This window comes from Palaemon carinicauda, chromosome 19 (genome assembly GCF_036898095.1).
Source record: "Palaemon carinicauda isolate YSFRI2023 chromosome 19, ASM3689809v2, whole genome shotgun sequence".
Classification (NCBI taxonomy): Eukaryota; Metazoa; Arthropoda; class Malacostraca; order Decapoda; family Palaemonidae; genus Palaemon; species Palaemon carinicauda.
The window spans coordinates 115766310-115787307 of record NC_090743.1 but is presented as its reverse complement, the minus strand read 5'-3'; the positions used below and the strand labels follow the sequence as shown (position 1 = coordinate 115787307).

Below are 20998 nucleotides of genomic sequence, written 5' to 3'. Positions count from 1 at the left end.
GGAATAGTCTATTGTAGTGTACATAAATGGAAATATACTCTTAAAATTAGAGAAATTGGTATCCGACATTTACCGAGTGAAGGGTACGAGATCCAGAGCTGGGGTCAACCTTACGACGGAGCAATCATCCTAACAGAAAGGAAAAGTTAAGAATACCGATTAATTTACGGCCAAATGTGATGGATATCACTGACCAACGGGTTTATATGGTGGCAGGGACATAATAGAAGAATATGTCAAACTATTTCGTGCTGTTATAATGTTATAAAGGTGAAAAGTGTGTGTGTGTACATGTTTTGGATAATACGATGCGAGGGTGCCCTCCTATTCACTCCTGTGATTTCGACAAAAAAATGGCTATTTTGCAATGTGACATTTAAGTGATCCCCAAGAGAGTATATCCATTGCATAACTACGGTCAATAGAGTCTTGGTTTGCAACAAGAAGAAAGTTCCACACACAAGATGCTATTTGAGAAAGGCTCACTCGAGTTAAATATTACCAAAAGAACTCGCCTGGACGTGGGCGCATTTAGTTCGTAAAATAGAAACTGGTGTTATTCTGATTTTAACTTAAAACAGGAAGTTTTTCATGTTTTAGTAATAAGAGGAAATATCCGTTTCTTGTGCACCCACGGATGACGTTAAAATATTAATTATGATTAAAATTATACGAGGTAAGTGACAATTCTCTCTCTCTCTCTCTCTCTCTCTCTCTCTCTCTCTCTCTCTCTCTCTCTCTCTCTCTCTCTCTCTCTCTCTCTCTCTCTCGTAGAGTTTTATCTCTCAGATATCTAGCAGTGTGCAATTGTTACCATGCGCGATGTATAATTTGTTTTTCTTTATAATGTTAATGTTAATACTCTCTCTCTCTCTCTCTCTCTCTCTCTCTCTCTCTCTCTCTCTCTCTCTCTCTCTCTCTCTCTCTCTCTCTCTCGTAGAGTTTTATCTCTCAGATATCTAGCAGTGTGCAATTGTTACCATGCGCGATGTATAATTTGTTTTTCTTTATAATGTTAATGTTAATACTCTCTCTCTCTCTCTCTCTCTCTCTCTCTCTCTCTCTCTCTCTCTCTCTCTCTCTCTCTCTCTCTTTGTTGGGCAGGCTGACGTAAGCCTCTTTTAATAGTTTATATATAAAAATAAGTTTTAATATTGTTACTGTTCTTAAAATATATTAATTTTGATTGTTCATTACTTCTCATATAGATTACTCATTTCCTTATTTCCTTTCCTCACTGGCTGTTTTCCCTGTTGGACCTTGGGTTTATAGCATCCTGCTCTTTTACAACTAGGGTTGTAGCTTAGCTTTTAATAATAATAATAATAATAATAATAATAATGTGCTGTGTGATACTTTAAAAATCCAATATTCATGTCTGACAGGACCAGGAACATATCCTTTAAAGTAAAGTAAATTAACTAAGAAATTGTGTCTCATTTCAGTGTGGTGTAAGTTGGTGTAGGAATTTGACAAGCTCCTGGTGAGCCTATGTGTATGATATCTCCCATTCCCGTCTCTTTTACTTGTAATTCAACACAGATCAGTGCACTAGTCTTAAATTTGTGTTTTTTTTTTTTCATAAATAACAGCAAAAACCACAAAAGGATTTTTTTAAAACTATTTCTTACTGTTAACTTTCACTTTTAAACTCGTTTTAGAAGCGAGTGTAATTCTATATCACATATTTTAGTCTATTGTAGTCTGGGAGCTGTGGTGATAATGGCCCTTTTTTTTCCTGTCTCTATTCCTTCATGTAAAAGTGTTTTATGTATACATGATACATTTTTATAGTGTGTATATAAAAATTTATTTTAATGTTGATACTCTTCTTGAGATATTTTATTTTGATTGTTCATTGCTTCTCTTTTAGTTTATTTCCTATTTTTCCATGTTGGAGCCCTTGGGCTTATAGCAACTTGCTTTTCTAACTAGGGTTGTGGCTTAGCTTTGTAATAATAATAATGCAGTAATAATAATATTAATAATAATGATAACAATAATGATAATGATCATAATAATAATAATAGTAATCATCATCATCATTATCATCATCATCATCACAATTGTAAGAAAATGCTGGAGCCTTTGTCATAGCTTGGTTTGGACAGACCTGGTCAGTAATTAAGATATTGGTAAATATTTACTATAGGACAGTATTCCTTATGAAGAAATAATTAGCGTTCCTGGAATAATTATGGGTTACTTTAAAGTGTTTTGATGGAAATAATTGGGGGAAACCCATATTCTTTTAATTTTAGAAATTTTATAATTCCAAAAGTTATGATTAAAAACTACAGTATATTTTGAAAGGGAAACAAATACAAGGATACCATCTAACCTAAGGTTTCCCACCTAACCTAACATAGGAGCCGTATCCTTACCTACTTTGCCAAAATGGGCCAGGGCTATTCCCCTCTTTGGACTGCTCCCTTAGATCACCGAATCCTTAGCTTACCCTAAGACTAAATTTCGACTTTGTGCTGGCTTTCCAACTGGCTTCACTCCTGGCTTTGTAAAACTAAATCATAGTCTTTCGTAAATCGTAAAACTAGCTTCATAAAATTGTATTTCAGACCAAGATAAACATTTTTCCACATAAAGAAAATCAATTTGACTACTAAGAGAGTTTACGCCTGTGCCAACAAACTATGTTCACCGATCTTCCCCCCATAAGTACCTACTGAAAACTTAAAGGATAACACTTTGTGTCATTCCCTCTAGGGGGTTAGGAAATAAGAGATCTGGTAGAAAAGATATATGTGTTTGTTTTATACATGTATGTATAAGGCTATACACTTCTCATTGCCTGAAACACCCGTTTGTTTTCCAGGATGGCGTGTGCTACGTGTTGGTCGCGGTCGGGTCATTCGCGTGCTGATGGTCGTGCTGCTGTTAATTCTGGCGTGGCAGACCCTGCTTTCCAAAAGCCCAAATAAGGACCTGTCAAATTCTCCTTCAGGTAAGATGGATGACTGCTTGGATGTACAGGATGCTGTAGGGTGGTGGTACGCTGGGTGATTTCAAAGATGTGGATGATTGTTTGGGTGAGGGTTGAATGTTGAGTGGATTATGGCAAATATACGGATGCGTTTCGGTTTTTACGACAGTTTGGCTTATATGTATTGGATGAGAATGTTAAAGATTCTAATGAATATTAATACAGTAATCATTATGATATGAGTAATGATATGTGGTTAATGATTCGTTAGAAGTGGATGGGAATGGATGAGAAAAGGTATCTTGGATGACAGTGGATAAGTAGTTTTGAGATGAAGATGACCACGGGCGATTGTTTGAATGCAACGAGAGGATCACTTCTTTGCTCCTTATTTGGCGGATGGCATTGTAGCGCGGTATATGGATGAGAGCTGTTGGATAGGAAATGCATGTGATGGATGACTCCTAGGATGTAAGTTATGTTAAGACACTCCAAAATCAAACCATTGTTCTCTAGTCTTGGGTAGTGCCATAGCCTCTGTACCATGGTCTTCCACTGTCTTGGGTTAGAGTTCTCTTGCTTGAGGGTACACTTGGGCACACTATTCTCTCTGTTTTCTCTTCTTTTTGGTTTGTTAAAGTTTTTATAGTTTATATTGGAAATATTTATTTTAATGTTGTTATTGTTCTTAAAATATTTTATTTTTCCTTATTTCCTTTCCTCACTGGGCTATTTTCTCTGTTGGGGCCCCTGGGCTTATGGCATCCTGCTTTTTCAACTAGGGTTGTAGCTTAGCATTAATAATAATAATAATAATAATAATAATAACAACAATAATAATAATATAATAAGCCGTGTGGATGCCGTATAATAAAATATCGGCTGAGAGGGAATGCATGATTCTTGATAAAGTTCAAGTAATGTATTAGCTGGATGACTACTTGGGTGATGGGTTGTTAACAAATGGATGACATGAATTGACTTCAATGCAAGCATTTGTGAGGATGGATGACAATAGGAATTATGAAGCCACAGATGTCTGATTATGGATGAAGTTTATATACTTTGGATGAAATCCCATTTCAAGATGGATGAATGGAAGGAGAGAGGTTAGGAAGCTCCCATGGATGAGGAAACAAATAGGTTGGCCAGAGCACCAGCCACCCGTTTAGATACTACCGCTAGAGAATTATGGGGTCCTTTGACTGGCCAGATAGTACTACATTGGATCCCTCTCTCTGGTTTTGGCTCATTCTGTCTTTGTCTACACATCCACTAAATAGTCTGGCATATTCCTTCCACCTTCTCCTCTGTCCTCGTACACCTGACAACACTGAGATTACCATACAATTCTTCACTCAAGGGGTTATCTACTGCACTGTAATTGTTCAGTGGTCACTTTCCTCTTGGTAAGGGAAGAAGAGACTTTAGCTATAGTTGGCAGCTCTTCTAGGAGAATGACACTCCAAAATCAAACCATTGTTCTCTAGTCTTGGGTAGTGTCATAGCCTCTTTACCATGGCCCTCCACTGTCTTGGATTGGTGTTCTCTTGCTTGAGGGTACACTCAGACACACTGTTCTATCCTATTTATCTTCCTCTTGGGTTTTTCAAGTTTTTATAATTTATCGTTATACGTATATGTAAGATCTAATTTAATGTTGTTACTGTTCTTAAAATATTTTATATTACTTCTCTTGCAGTGTATTAATTTCTTTGTTTCTTTTCCGCACTAAGCTATCTTTTCCTGTTGAAGCCCCTGGTCTTATAGCATCCTGCTTTTCCAACTAGGGTTGTAGCTTAGCTCCTAGTAATAATAATAGGGCTTTAGAGTGGATGAATTTATTTGAAAGCAAACCAGATTGGACTGTCCATTGGAGGGTTAAATTTATAGAAAGTGGATGAAAAGGGGATGTAAGTGGATGAGATTTCCAAAATAATTAAAGCACTATTGGATGCAATTGGTGATGAAATGTAAAAAATTTTAACAAAATTAAATTAAAAACTCCTACCAGACGCGTCCCCCGGGTGGCGGATGGGGGAACCCCTAGGAATTAAACTCTTAGGGCTGCTCTAAGTATGTTGAATAAGGAGCTGTGGACCAAACGACTGAGGTGCTGACAGTATATTCAACAATAGGTTAGGACAGGCCTAGCAAGCCGCTAACTGAATCTTTAACGCTCGAGAAACTCAGGATCAGTTGTCAGATGTAAATAAATTGAACGCTAATGGTAGAACATTATGAAGCCCTTTTTTATGGTTATAAAATTAGCCAAGAATATCGGATAACTTTTTATTGGATGAGAGAATGACTTGGATGAAATTATATGAATGAAAATACTGTACACAGTTCTAAGGTTGTTTTTGAATGATGGAAGGTGAATGATTATGTACAATTGGTGGCAATGAATCGGATCCCAAAGTCTAGACCATCCTGCAAAGATTGGTTTGCAAATGGATAATATGTTATCTATAGAAGGAGTGTGTTGGATGAGATTTGAAAAGAATGTGATAGTAAAGGCTTGATAAATATTAGTTTAATTAGCTCTTACCAAGTTGGTCCTTCAAAGATATTTATGCATTACAGATGTCGAAGGCAAAACGAAGGGCCTAGACATGCAAGTCCAAGCACCAGCGAATGAAGTCAAGTCGAGTGTAGCAAGCATCCTAGGAGAAGCACATAAGGTGAGTGTACTCTAGTGTATAGAGCGTTTTTATATTGTCCATCATCATCATCATCATCTCTCCTACGCCTATTGATGTAGAGGGCCTCGGTTAGATTTCGCCAGCCATCTCTATCTTGAGCTTTTAAATCAATACTTCTCCATTCATCATCTCCCACTTCATACTTCTTAGTCCTCAGTCATGTAGACCTGGGTCTTCCAACTCTTCTAGTGCCTTGAGGAGCCCAGTTAAAAGTTTGGTGAACCAATCTCTCTGGGGGAGTGCGAACGCAAACAAGTACAGTACTGTATTTGATTAGAACTGCAATGATTAATCAGTAAGGATGCTGTACCTGGTTGTTAATTTGTATGTTCCTTAAAAGTAGCCCATTACTTTAGATATTTTTCCTCTCTGGAGTATAAAATTTTTACCAAACACTTGGAATTGAGGTGTAAGACTGAAACAGTGTATTTTAGAAAATATTCTCAGAAATGAGGGAAAGTTGATATTTAGCATGATTTTGCTGTATTACTCTTTTAATTGTAATATTTTAAAATATTAATTTCTAGTGGCATAGAAACTAACTTTTTCAGAACTGAGAATGCTGATCATAACTTTCAATTGCAATTGTTTGCAAAAGAAATGGCTTCTTATGTGGTCAGAGGAATAGAGACTTAATTCGTAATATTTTGGACTGAACTTGTCCCTATATTCCCCTTAGGTTTTCTGTCTTTATAATATCATATCTAGTTTCAAGAATAATGTGTTTTACCACTTGAACAGAGATAGTTTTTCTTTATGACTCAAGTTCATTTGTCTACCATACAGTTTTGAACCCTTCAATATGATATATCATATTAAGGAGACTTTATTCAACTTGTCTTAAGTATGAACTGTCTACAACTACTGCATTAATCTCTTGTATCCTCACATAAGTACATGCAGTTTTATATACTGTACAGTGAAAGTTTTGATTGAGTTACCCATGAGCTGAGACTTTCCGCTTCTAGAAACAGAAGAGGACACTCAAATTTCATGAAGTCTAGACATGAAAGGCATAATGGACAAAGACTTCTAAAGGTGTTATTATTATTATTATTATTATTATTTTTACAGTATTTACTAAGCTACTGTATAACCCTAGTTGGAAAAGTAGGATGCTATAAGCTTAGGGGTTCCAATGGGGAAAATAGCCCAGTGAGGAAAGGAAACAAGGAAAAATAAAATATTTTAAGAACATTAAAATAAATTTGTTCCGTAACCGAAATACAAACCACGCTATTTACAAAGGGTATTACTTTTAGCGTAGCTGAAATGGCGAGCCATTAGAATTTAACGAGGGTGTATTACCCCCGCGCTAGTTAGCGGGGGGGTAGGGGAGTGGTAGCTAGCTACCCCTCCTCCCCCTCACACACAGGTGAATACTCACTTTCACTTTTGGCTCGGACTGTGACAGACGTCTCTGTCTTGGTCCTCGCTTGGCAGCCATTGTCTGTTTGTCTTTACTTAATCGCTTACTTTTCTTTTACTCAATATATATGTAAACATGTTTTCATGTTTGTATATATATTTGAGTATAGAAATAAGTAAGTTTCCTTTTCAGATGTGTGTGTGTAGTGTACGATATCTACGTGGAGGCCTCGGCAGTTAGGCCACCACGGCCTAATTTTATGGGTTGCGATCGAGTTTGACTTCGGTCTTTCTCTCTCTCTCTCTCTTGAGGTCGTTCACCCTTTTACTATGTTTTACTACGCCCTTGTAGCTTCCTTCCCGTGTGGGTGGGGTTGCTACGCCGTACATTTTGTCTCAATTAGTTTATGAATCTAATTGTAGTTGTTAATTTTTCAGCTTGTAGAACGATTCCTTTCGGGGTTTTCGTTTTTTTCTTTAGTGTTCATTCATTTTTAAATTACATAATTACATAGTTACATAATTATAATTGTTATAATTCTGTTTTGGTTACAGCTCTCCTTCCGCGAGTGTAAGTGGTTGTGAGGGCACGTGCCTGTTGTGTAATTCTTGTTCCTTTTCCTCGGGATTCCTCTTCGGAGCCTTCCCGGGGGAATGAATGTGTACTAATATTATTTGTTTTATTTTTTTACAGTTACCGATCTAGTTCGTTTCTGTAATATAGCAACGGTGTGAGCTGTCTGGTTGAGTCCTGGGGATTCGGCTGTTGCTGCCTCCCCCCTTGTATTGTCGTCAGGGGCGTGTCTCCTTCTACTGGTAGTACTCCCGTGTCGACGGACAGCTCTCCAGTTCATTTTAGAACAGTCAGGAGGCTTGCCTCCTTGGGCGGATAACTTTCCTTCCGAGGGAAGTTTTTTCCTGTCCAGGCTTGAGCTTTTCCTCTTTTGGGGGGTTCTTCTCTTGCCTTTTTTTCGTGCGACTATGCTCTTGGTGCTGAGCGGTCGCACCTGCAGTTTCGCTCAAGGGGCTGGGCAACTGCAGGAGCTCCTCTTCGGAGGATTGCCCCTCTTAGGTCACTGGCTGACCAGTCTCTTCCACGAAGTGTTTCTCTTTCGTTCGCGAGAGAGTACACTCATAGAGACTCCTCTTCGGAGGTTTCTTCTGTTGCTGTTGCTGTTGGCCTCCCTCGCCGTAAGGCCCTCCGTCCGCCTCGTCGTAAGGGCCTCTCATCTCCCTATAAGGGTGCTTGAGGCGCCTTTTTGAATCTCCGTTTGCAGCCTACAACTTCTTTTTCTCGATCTTCCGTCTTGGTGCAGATGGACAGCAGTCTAATCTCGTCTTCCGACGGGCAACGGTCTTCCCGACGGACAACGGTCTTCCCGACGGACAGCGGTCTTCCGACGGACATCAGTCTCCCGGCGGACAACGATCCCTTCGGGGCAAAGGGTTGCCCCCACGGGGGTTCTTCCCTTGCGTGTCAGGGTTTCCCTGCGCGCCCTTCTGTTCGTCAGCGCTCTCCTGTTCGTCAGCGCTTTCAAGATGATCTTCCCTGTGGTTCCTGTTACGTGCCCTGTGCGCCCACGTTCGCCCTCGCGATCTAGAACTTCGGTTCAGGTCGGGGTCAAGGACTCTTCTTCTTTGCGCAGGCTTCCACGCGTAGCCTTCTGCTCGTCAGCGATCATCAGCTCGTCAGCGATCATCAGCTCGTCAGCGATCATCAGCTCGCCAGCGATCGTCAGCTCGTCAGCGATCATCAGCTCGCCAGCGATCTCCAGATCGCCCACGTGTGTTACAGCTGGCACGCCAACGTTCTCCAACACTTCTGAAGGAACATGGTTCGCCAGCTACTAGCTCAACTGCGGATGCTGATCGCCATCGCGCGACCCTCAACTGCAGATGCTGACCGCCATCGCGCGACCCTCAACTGCAGATGCTGACCGCCATCGCGCGACCCTCAACTGCAGATGCTGACCGCCATCGCGCGACCCTCAACTGCAGCTGCTGACCGCCATCGCGCGACCCTCAACTGCAGATGCTGACCGCCATCGCGCGACCCTCAACTGCAGATGCTGACCGCCATCGCGCGACCCTCAACTGCAGATGCTGCTCGCCATCGCACAACCCTGAACGATTGCCCGCTTACGCATGCTGCTCCTCATCGCACCACCCTGAACGATCGCCCTCCTGCAGATGCTGATCACCATCGCACCCTTTCACGCGATCATTCACCTGCGCATGCTGCTCGCCATCGCACAACCCTGAACGATTGCCCGCTTACGCATGCTGCTCCTCATCGCACAACCCTGAACGATCGCCCTCCTGCAGATGCTGATCACCATCGCACCCTTTCACGCGATCATTCACCTGCGCATGCTGCTCGCCATCGCACAACCCTGAACGATTGGCCGCTTACGCATGCTGCTCCTCATCGCACCACCCTGAACGATCGCCCTCCTGCAGATGCTGATCACCATCGCACCCTTTCACGCGATCATTCACCTGCGCATGCTGCTCGCCATCGCACAACCCTGCACGATAGCCCGCTTACGCATGCTGCTCCTCATCGCACAACCCTGAACGCTCGCCCTCTTGCGGATGCTGATCACCATCGCACCCTATCACGCGATCATTCACCTACACATGCTGCTCGCCATCGCTTACCGCCAGCGATCTTCTTCACCTACGCGGCAGCACGATCCCTCGCCGTCACGCCCTTTCCCCTGCGCGCCCGCGCGATCGCTCGCCTGCGCGCCCCGCGCGATCGCTCGCCTGCGCGCCCCGCGCGATCGCTCGCCTGCGCGCCCGCGCGATCGCTCGCCTGCGCGCCCGCGCGATCGCTCGCCGGCGCGCCCGCGCGATCGCTCGCCGGCGCGCCCCGCGCGGTCGCTCGCCGGCGCGCCCGCGCGATCGCTCGCCTGCGCGCCCGCGCGACCATTCGCCTTTGCGCGACCGTTCGCCCTCGCGCGACCATAGTTCGCGGCGAATTCCACAGCCGGTGGTAGCAGCAGGGACGCGTGCTCCTAGGCGGCACTCGGGATCACCTCCATCCAAGCACAGGTTGGTAGTGCAGGACGAAGACAGGTCAGTACAGCATTCTTCCCACCTTCTTTTCAGGCAGGAACCGTCGTGTCCTCTCCAAAGGATCGCCCGATCCCTTTCACCTTAGCGAGGATTTCGGACTCTGTGTCCTTGGAGCAGCAGACATGGTTTGATCCGCTGGCACGGGCGTTAATGAGGGTTATGAAACCAGCACTCACCGGCCAGGGTAACAAACCAGCGGCTGTCTCTCCTACGCTGAAGAGAAAGAGAGGAGTGGACTTCGTGGTGACTTCCCCCAGGGCGAAGTTGGTTCCCAAGAGGTCGGTCTCGAGGGTCCCCTCTCCTGCACGAGTACTCTCTCCTTCTCCCGCCCTGGAAGGATTTTTGGCGGGGGGGCTTTCCGTTGAAGATTTCTCCATCGGACAAGGGGTGACTGCTTACCTCTTCCTCTGGGAGCTTACCAGGTTCTTTCCCTCCTCGGTTACGGCCCGAGGTTTGGTTCAAGGAAGCTACAGGAAGATCAAGGGTACTTTCCTCCTCTCGAGCTCAGGCACCTTGGCCTTTCGTCGTTAAGTATCTACTTGCGGACAAGCTCGATGTTTTACCATCTGGACGCACTGACTGAAGGCTTCCTTCGGGTGTCTCATCTGTGGAGGTCAACGACCTCAGACACCCTTCCATCCTTGAGAAGAGTTTTGTCTTTGCCCAAGGACAGAGACTTAAACATCTGCTGTGCGGAGTAAATCGACTTCCGGTTTCACTCCTCCAAGGCGCTTTCTTCCAGACTCTGCAGGGCTCTAGCTCCCTTTTCTTTCAACCACGTCGGCCTAAGTTATCGGCTACGACAACTGGGACAAGGTGTCCAATTGCAGTTTCCTCCTGTCAGGAACAGATGGCACGGGAGACTCCCCCGGGGGGGCATAGTCCTAAAAGGAGTTCACGAACTCTAGGATTGCAGGTTTTTTCGCTGGGAGGATGCTTAAGGTTACTCATCCGAATGACAGCTTCCCGATGCCCATTCCCGCACAATCTCTGTGAGTAGCCAAGGATATCGCGCCTGCCGTCTCTGTCAGCGAATTCAGTGTCTCTGAACCTCTATGCCATAGCATCAGCAGAGTTGCCCGGTTGGGCAGAATGATCCATACCTTAGGCGAAGGTCTTCCTTAGGATCATCGACGGCTTCACCCCCGGCCCCCTCAGTCGATCCTTTCTTGTAAGGAAGGATCTGAGAGGGGATGTCCATAGTCGACCTCTCAGCCCTGATCAAGTTTGTCGAACAAACTTCGGCCAGCGTAGACCAGCAGAATCGATCAGACTGGTAACGAGGCGACAGGACTCCTTTAACCCTGGATCGGAAGGACGGGTACTTTCAGTTTCCATTCCATCCATCTTCCAGGGTGCTCGTCGAATTCAGCCTAAACTGCAAGTATTCCTGCTTATGATGCAGTGTGGCTATCCCGCCGTGGCATAGCAGGTTTGTTTCCCCAGAGAACTCTCCCTGCCTTCCTCTTGGCCGCTCAGGTGCAGACTTCCGCCTCCTCTGCTGTTTGGAGGGCTGGTCAACTCCGGTAGGCTCGGGTTTCGACCTTCTTCAGCGCCGGGAAAAGCTTCCGAATGCTGACCATGAGTGTGGGCTCATGGTATTTTGCTTGGAGCCTTCTCTTCCTCTGCCTCAACATCTGGAGTATCTGGCCATGATATTGAGTCAACCGCCTTACCACGTTGGAAACCCCGCTTCTCGTCCGTCCAGCGAGGTTAAGCAACGTCGGCACTTGGATGGGTGACCACCTGGGGACGCCAGATTCTGTTACCACATCCTCCGAGCCTTCCTTTCGGTTGACTGTGGCAAGACTGAGGAGAGTCGCAGTACCTGTTCTCAGTCAAGCAGAGTTTTCAGCCCTACCTTGGAACGTTTCCTAGTTCTTCTTTCCTCATTGACCCGTTTATAGTCCGAACGGTCGCCTCAGGATAAGTTCCATGTGGGGCGATCCAAGTTCCGGTGGCTTCAGGCAATGTTTAACCGGACTCCCTGGCCCTATGGGACCAGCGGAACTATTAAACCTGCAATGGGTGTTGACCTATGGAGCCTCTTGATGGTAGTGGATATTCTCGTCCTTTCCCCACATTCTTGATGCGGTTCTCGGACTCGTCAAAGGAAAGGGGGGGGGGCATGTTCCGGTCCAGGCCTATGGTCAAGACCTGAAGGATACCTCTCCATCATTCAGGCAGGCTTAAGGGCCTTAGTCTGGCCCCTCTTCAGTCCTACCGCTCCTGCCAAGTCGCCCCGTTGCGTGTCGACTTCATGCTAACCAGCAGGGGACGCATTTTCACACCTTCACATCTTGCAGTAGAGATACCGGGATGATTGAGATTCTCTCAATTCCACCATCGGCTCTCTCATTCCAGGCAGGGGAATGTTTCTCTCAGACTATCCAAGCAGAGCCTCATAGAGAGAGTGTACCTAGGGGTCTTTGACCTTGGGTAACCAGCAAGTGCTGATCTGGGGGACCTGATCGCGACAGCTTGGAACCTCAAGCTTCCGCTAGTTTTCCCCCCAGTCTCAGACCCCGAGACTCTGGCAAGATGCATTCCGGTGATGGTGGGACAACTTCGACGCCTGCGTCTTCCCTCCTTTTTGTCTTCGGACAATGGGTCTCAACAAAACCAGGTTGTCTGTCAACCTTTCAATGGGAGAGCTCCACTGGGACTATGCGCAGAACGGTTTCTGGACCCTCTGCTTCCCCTGACGGAACTCCCGGGAGAGCTTCTCCCACGGCGCAGGCTACTCAAGCAACCACACTGCGACATCTCTCCCGAACCGGGGCGTCGCTTCGGCTTCATGCCTGGAGACACTACGCTTCCTCCTCTAGAAGAGACAACCCGCTACAGTCGCGGTACGGAGGTCGCGTCATCTGCGATAGTCATCCACAGGGGTCTCCCAGGCAAAGTGAAGAGTCTAAGGTGGTTGGTGCCGTGGGAGATATACCTCTTCCCGTGAGGCCTCTTCTCCAGCAATAACGGTCTTATTGCCTTTCGGCGGGAGGAAACTCCTTTCCGCTCTTGGCAATGAAGCCTGTCGCTCAGCCTTTCCCTGACCTTCAGGCTTAAAGGAATAACTTTTCCTGCCCGCTGGATCTATTCTCGCTCATGCGAAGCTACGATCGTCCCTGCCCTAGTCGGAGGAAGACCTCCAACTTGGAGCATGGCTCGGACTTTTAGTCCTTTAAGAGATCTTCTCAAGACCCTTTTACGACAGGCCTCGGATTGTATTCCGCCTTGGGTCTTCTGCTCACTCTGGCCACGGCCAGTGTGTAAGCAATCTTCTTGGTCTCTTACTACTCCCCCCCCTTTCTAAGGAAGAGGGGAAGGCAACATTCAGGCTCGCTCCTGAGTTGTTGGCTAGACTCAGAATCTGAGGGTCCCGACCCTTCGGTCCGATTCATTCAAGATTTTGAGTCTCCATTCTGTGTCTGATGTCCCAAGACCTTCTCTTTCTTGCCAGTACAGGAATCGAGAGGTTAGCGCTGGGAACAGCTGCAGTTTGGCCTCAGTTGCAGCCGATTTGGGAACACAAGGAGGACATGGGGGGAGAGTCACCAGTATACCTCTTCAGCCCGGACTCAAGGACATTCATCTCGACCTGTCTTCAGACCCTCCCCCGTCACGTCTCCCTACAGCACGATGTTGGATACATCGCAACGTCCCTCGCCTTCGAGTAATACTACTCTGTGACGCAGGTGCTACAAGCTGGAGTCTGGAAGCGTCTGATGACCTTCGCAGCCCGCTTCCTGCAGGGCGTGACCCACAGGAGTCTCGATACGATTTCTATCGCTCTGTGGTGGCTACACAACAGCTGGTCTAACCTCAGGCTCCTTTTTGGACAGGTAGCAGAAGGTTGAGGGCATTGTTATCAGGTTTTAGTCTGCATGAACGAAAGAAGTATGTCTGGCCCTTACTTCTTTCTTCATCATCCCCTCTACGGGGAAGCAGCATCCTGGTCTCTGCATAGCTGACCTCGAACCTCTGCAGGTAAACCATGCTTCCTTGTGTTCCGAGTATTGAGTCAATACTGTCGCGTCCCCCATACCCTGACGAGGTGGTATTGGGAACGTCCTAACCCAGAGTTCCTTCTGGAACTCCAGGTCAACTGCCTAAGACGGGTCACACTTCTTCCTTCACACACAAGCTTACGTAGGCCACATGGTTCCTTGCGGTGCAAGGAACTTGTGAGGTGCAGGGACTCCTTTTCTCGAGTGCGACTCACTCGGATTCTGAGTCCCCGGGTAAAGCCAAAGCCAGTATGGCTGGGGACTTTCCACCCTTCCTAAGGGATAAGTCACCCTTTGTAAATAGCGTGGTTTGTATTTCGGTTACGGAACAAATGACAAATTCGAAGATAATTTGTATTTTTCCTAACCATACAAACCTTAGCTATTTACACATATTTGCCCGCCAGCCCTGTCCCCCAAGACAAGTCCTACCTCTAAGTGAAAGTGAGTATTCACCTGTGTGTGAGGGGGAGGAGGGGTAGCTAGCTACCACTCCCCTACCCCCCCGCTAACTAGCGCGGGGGTAATACACCCTCGTTAAATTCTAATGGCTCGCCATTTCAGCTACGCTAAAAGTAATACCCTTTGTAAATAGCTAAGGTTTGTATGGTTAGGAAAAATACAAATTATCTTCGAATTTGTCATATTTCCTATATAAACTATTAAACCTTTAAGGAAACAAGAGGAAGAGAAATTAGATAGAGTACAGTAGTCTGCTCGAGTGTACCCTCAAGCAAGAGAACAAAAATTAAATGTATATAAACTGAGGTGGATTTCACTTGAACTAATTTCAGTTTGAATGACAGTAGTTTTGTAAGGCCCAAATTTATTACTAAGAAAAATAAGTTTTCATGCCTTGAAAACAATTGAAAACAAAGTTGATTCCATTAGAAGATGCTAAGGTCAGGTTATGAGAAAAGAAACGTATCATGTGAGCCTGTTTACTTATCGAATAAGTGACCAGTGCTGCTAATAAAGTATTGTTTGATATATGGAAAGCTGACTTTTGTAGACATGTCTCTAGCTGAAGATTCTTTAATAGGTTCCAACATTTTACTTTACAGATTTTGCTGAATTATTAATTTCCTAGGGCAATATTTTTAGGAATATGTTTACATTCTCAGCTTGTAACGAACCTATATTTTTTCAAGAAAGAAATACAGTACCAATAACAACACAAGCTTGAGAATTAAAGATAAGATAAGCATTAGAAATAATGCAACATCTCAAAACACATATGACTCCGAGTGTACAAAGTTTGGATCATACAAGTAGCCTGAGGTGTTTTTGTATTTGCGGAACATGTTTGAATATTGTATCTCCATTTTTAACATGAAAAAAGGATATCTTATCAGAGGTTACCTTGAAGAGAAGCCATCCATGAAACAATATTGTTATTCATTTTACCCTTAGATATTTGTGCAGCTAGATTCTGAAACATGCATAATACATTCTTGGGTTTATCAATAAATATTCTTCTGGTAGGAAATTTATATTTAACCCCAAGCAGGTCAGTGTCAAATTTTGCCATACCCTGTCCCGAGAAGAGATCAAATTTCGTTGTACCCTAGGCTAAGTATGGATCAAATCTCTCTCTCTCTCTCTCTCTCTCTCTCTCTCTCTCTCTCTCTCTCTCTCTCTCTCTCAATATGTCAAGATCTTGCATTTATGACAATACAGCATTTTAAATTGTAGAAGAACCGTAGGCCTATAAATCTCCATCAATTCAGAGTGTCCTCTTTGAGTATGGTAATAATTTGGTATATAATTCTACCACAAAATGAGCAAGCCAATCTTGGTACATCAGAGTGTCAACAATAGTTCTAGACCGTATTTTGCAATCAGTCAGTCTGTACGAAGAACATTTCATTAAACAGAATGCTGTAATCATCAGCTGTCAGTCATATCTAAGGAAATATCTTGTCTGATAGACCTTTTATTATTATTATTATTACTTACTTAATTACTAAGCTACAACCCTAGTTGGAAAAGCAGGATGGTACAAGCCCTGGGGCCCCAACAGGGAAAATAGCCCAGTGAGAAAAGGAAACAGGGGAAAATAAAGTATTTTAAAAACAGTAACAACATTGAAATAAATATTTCCTATATAAACTTTTAAAACTTTAACAAAACAAGAGGAAGAGAAATTAGAAAGAATAGTGTGCCCAAGTGTACCCTCAATTAAGAGAACTCTAACCCAATACAGTGGAAGACCATGGTACAGAGGCTATGGCACTACCCAAGACTAGAGAACAATGGTTTGATTTTGAAGTGTCCTTCTCCTAGAAGAGCTGCTTACCATAGCTAAAGAGTCTCTTCTACACTTGCCAAGAGGAAAGTAGCCAATGAACAATTACAGTAAACAATAGTTAACCCCTTGAGTGAAGATGAATTGTTTGGTAATCTCAGTGTTGACAGGTGTATGAGGACAGAGGAGAATCTGTAAAGAATAGGCCAGACTAATAGGGTGCGTGTGTAGGCAAAGGGAAACTGAACCGTAACCAGAGAGAAGGATCCAGTGTAGAACTGTCTGGCCAGTCAAAGGACCCCATAACTCTCTAGCGGTATTATCTGGGCACAAAACCAGACAGTGAAAGTGAGAGTACAACCTTCAATGCCTGGATGACATTGGTCCCGTCTCGTATCAAGTTTCGTATCCAGTGGAAAGTTGAAACTTGATTTGCGTCTGTGCTTCGTTTTGCGTGAGGTATAGGGGGTTAGTGTCCAAGGGATTGTTTTGGGGTTTTATTTTCTGGTCCATCAAGTTTTTTATAATTAGCGTTAATACCAAGGCTTAAAAGGAATTTATTTATTCATGAATTTTAATATTTTCATCTTGGTAAGGGTAGAAGAGACTTTAGCTATGGTAAGCATCTCTTCTAGGAGAAGGACACTCGAAAATCAATTGTAATTGATAATAGGTAGTAGGTTGGCCAGGGCACCAGCCACGCATTGAGATACTGCCGCTAGAGAGTTATGGGGTCCTTTGACTGACCAGACATTACTACATTGGATCCTTCTCTCTGGTTACAGTTCACTTTCCCTTTGCCTAGATATTCACCGAATAATCTGGCCTATTTTTTACAGATTCTCCTGTCCTCATACACCTGACAACACTGAGATTACCAAACAATTCTTCTTTACCTGAGGGGTAAACTACTGTACAGTAATTGTTCAGTGGCCACTTTCCTCTTGATAAGGGTAGAAGAGACTCTTTAGCTATAGTAAGCAGCTCTTCTAGGAGAAGGACACTCCAAAATCAAACCATTGTTCTTTAGTCTTGGGTAGTGCATAGCCTCTGTACCATGGTATTCCACTGTCTTGGGTTAGAGTTCTTTTGCTTGAGGGTACACTCGGGCACACTATTCTATTTATTTTCTCTTCTGCTCTTTTTTATGAAGTTTTCATAGTTTATATATGATAGATCTAATTTAATGTTGTTAATTATCTTAAAATATTTTATTTTGATTGTTGTTACTTCTCTTGTAGTTTATTTGTTTCCATGTATCCTTTCCTCACTGGGCTATTTTTCCCTGTTGGAGCCCTTGGGCTTATAGTATCATGCTTTTCCAACTAGGGTTATAGCTTAGCTAGTAATAATGATGATAATGTTAGTTTACAATGATTTTCTAAGCTATGTCCAGTAGCAAGAAATATAAAGCTATCATTAACTTTTTTTGCCATTTTTATTTATACAATTTAAATTTATTAAAGTAGTGTACATATAAGCTTGAAATTATGATAAATTTATCCCCAAGAATAAAGTTGAGAGGTATTATAGTAAGGTATGAGGTAAACTTATCTTCTGTACTTATGTAATTATGGTTATTTTTTGTTATGCAATCTCATTTAGGGAATGATCTCGGAAATTATTCTTTGGCTTTGGTAGCCTATGAAATCTCAATATTTTTAATAAGTAAAAAGAAAACAAGAATAATAGAAAATCTAATGGTTCTTGCTTTGCCGTGCGCTCGCTTCGCTCCGCAGAAAAATACTGTCAAGCGGTAATGTTGAGCTGTGCACGCTAACATCAATGATTGATTATTATTTCTTAGATAATTATTCCCGGCATATATTATTTTATAAAATCTAATGGTTCTTGCTTCACCTTGAAGTGAAGTGAAATTGCTACTATAAGGTCGGGTCATATACCAAAGCAAAAGCACGACTTTGAGATCTAATACCAAAACATCACCGTAATTAATAACACCCTAGTGCTTACTCTTAATTGTACAGTTCTTTATTATGAGGATTAGTTAGAAGAAATATATTGTTATTGTGTGTTAAGAAACATGGATGTATTTGATGAATGTTGTAGCTTTTCTGTTCATCTATTATGAAGTGGAGGAGCTATAAGAATAAGGATTTCAGTTATTGATTAGCCAACTGAAGTACAGTAGCTGCTTAGTATACAGCAGTTGAAAGGATGCATTTTATATGTCAACAATCATAGATGGATGTTATATAAATCATCATCATCATCACCTCCTACGCCTATTAACGCAAAGGGCATCAGTTTGATTGCACCAGTTGTCTCTCTTTTGAGCTTTTAATTTAATACCTCTTCATTCATTATCTCCCACATCACATTTCATAGTCTTCAGCCATGTAGGCCTGGGTTTTTCAACTTCTAATGCCTTGTGGAACCCAGTTGAAAGTATGGTGAACTAATCTCTCTTGGCGAGTGCGAAGAGCATGTCCAAACTATCTCCATCTACCCCTCACCATGATCTCTTGAGTGATCCATCTTATAGTTTCATTTCTAACTCCCAATATTCTTCTGTGGGCTTTGTTCTCAAATCTACAAAATCTGTTGGCTATTGTTTCATTGTCATGCCACAACTCAGGTCCGTACAGTAACACCGATCTCACTAAACTGATACATAGCTTGATTTTTATATGTAATTTCAGGTGATTTGATTTCCAAATTTTATTTAACCTAGCCATTGTCTGATATGCTTTTTTAAATTGTTCATTAAACTCCACTTCTAAAGATCCTGTGTTAGAGATCATAGTTCCTAAATATTCAAGTGATTCCACCTCATTTATCCTTTCTCCTTCCAAGAATATTTCATCTTCCATTGCATATTCCACTCTCATCATTTCTGTCTTTCTTCTATTTAGATTGAGCCCAACCTGATGTGATATTTCATGTATTCTGATTAGCAAACTTTGCAAGTCCTGTGTCATTTTGCTAGTAAGGACAGCGTCATCAGCATACTCTAGGTCTGCTAATATCCTGTTACCAATCCAGTCCAATCCTTCTCCGCCATCCTCAACTGTACTATGCATTACAAAATCTATGAGGAAGATAAACAACATAGTTGACAACACATTCCCGTGGAGTACTCCACTATTCACTCGAAATTCATATGACAGGGCTCCACTAACATTAACTTTGCACTTGCTTTGCTCATGAACAGACTTAATCAAATTTATATATCTAAGAGGAACTCTACAATACTTCAGGACTCTCAATAAAATTGGGCAATACACACTATCAAAGGCTTTTTCATAGTCCACAAAAGCCATCAAAGGGGGATTTCTATATTCTACACATTACTGTACATGTCTTAAAATGAAAATTTGGTCAGTACAACTTCTAGCTTTTCTAAATCCTGTTTGTTCATGTCTCAGCTTTTCATCAATTTTTCTCTCTAGTCTCTTTAGAATAAGCATACAGTGAACCCTCGTTTATCGCGGTAGATAGGTTCCAGTCGCGGCCGCGATAGGTGAAAATCCGCGAAGTAGTGACACCATATTTACCTATTTATTCAACATGTATATTCAGACTTTTAAAACCTTCCCTTGTACGTAGTACTGTTAACAAACTACCCTTTAATGTACAGAACACTTAATGCATGTACTACAGTACCCTAAACTAAAACAGGCACAAATATTAAAGGTGATTTTATATCATGCATTTCCTAAACATGCTAAAAAGCACGATAAAAAATGGCAACCAATGTTTTGTTTACATTTATCTCTGATCATAATGTAGAAACAAACTGGAGGTAGAGCTTTGCTTATTACCCAGACATATTTCCCATACTTTTCCCTTAGAACTACATCACATCTTCCTACTTTAGATATATATATATATATATATATATATATATATATATATATATATATATATGTATATATATATATATATATATATATATATATATATATATATATGTGTGTGTGTGTGTGTATATATATATATTTATATGTATACACATATACATACCTACATATATACATAAATACATGCATACATATATATATATATATATATTACTGTATATATATGGGTTATGGAAAAAATCCGCGAAGTGGTGAATCCGCGATGGTCGAACCGCGAAGTAGCGAGGGTTCACTGTACTATATATTTTCATGACAACTGACGTAATTGTGATGCTTCAGTAATTGTTGCAATCGGTTAGGATCTCCATTTTTTGTCATTTTAACCAACACTCCTAGCTCCTACTCATCAGGTTTTGCCTCTTCCCGCCACATTCTACGAAATAATCTTTTTCAATATTTAACTTAGCCGGTGATTATAATAGCTGCAACTCTGTTGCTCGACAGAAAACTCTAAGGTAAAACTCGCCAGCGATCGCTACACAGGTTGCGGGTGTGCCCAACAGCGCCATCTGTCGTCCAGATACCCAGTACTCAATGTAAACAAAGACTCAATTTTCTCTCTGTCGTGCTACCGACAAGACGTACTTACTCGCTGTTGCTAAACTGGATTTGTTTTCACAACTAATTGGTGAAGTACATTATTCTAGTTTTGAGCTTTCGCTGTGCAGGCTTTCTCTTCACAAATCCTTGAACTCTTTTTGATAACGGATTCTTTGTTGATGACTTTTTGATAGTTTTTGAATTCCCCTTTGACCAATTCAAAA

At 42.7% G+C, this 20998-nt stretch overlaps 1 protein-coding gene across 1 annotated transcript in view; it reads left to right on the top strand.

The window, feature by feature from the left end:
- Nucleotides 1–20998, top strand: part of LOC137658750 (carbohydrate sulfotransferase 13-like) — a 67476-nt gene that overhangs the window by 27 nt on the left and 46451 nt on the right. Inside the window, exons 1-3 of the mRNA XM_068393776.1 lie at nucleotides 1–676; nucleotides 2834–2962; nucleotides 5528–5625. The exon at nucleotides 1–676 is cut by the window's left edge and continues 27 nt beyond it. Coding sequence (XP_068249877.1) covers nucleotides 658–676; nucleotides 2834–2962; nucleotides 5528–5625 — 246 coding nt within the window. The 5' untranslated portion in view covers nucleotides 1–657. The remainder of the gene's footprint in view (nucleotides 677–2833; nucleotides 2963–5527; nucleotides 5626–20998) is intronic.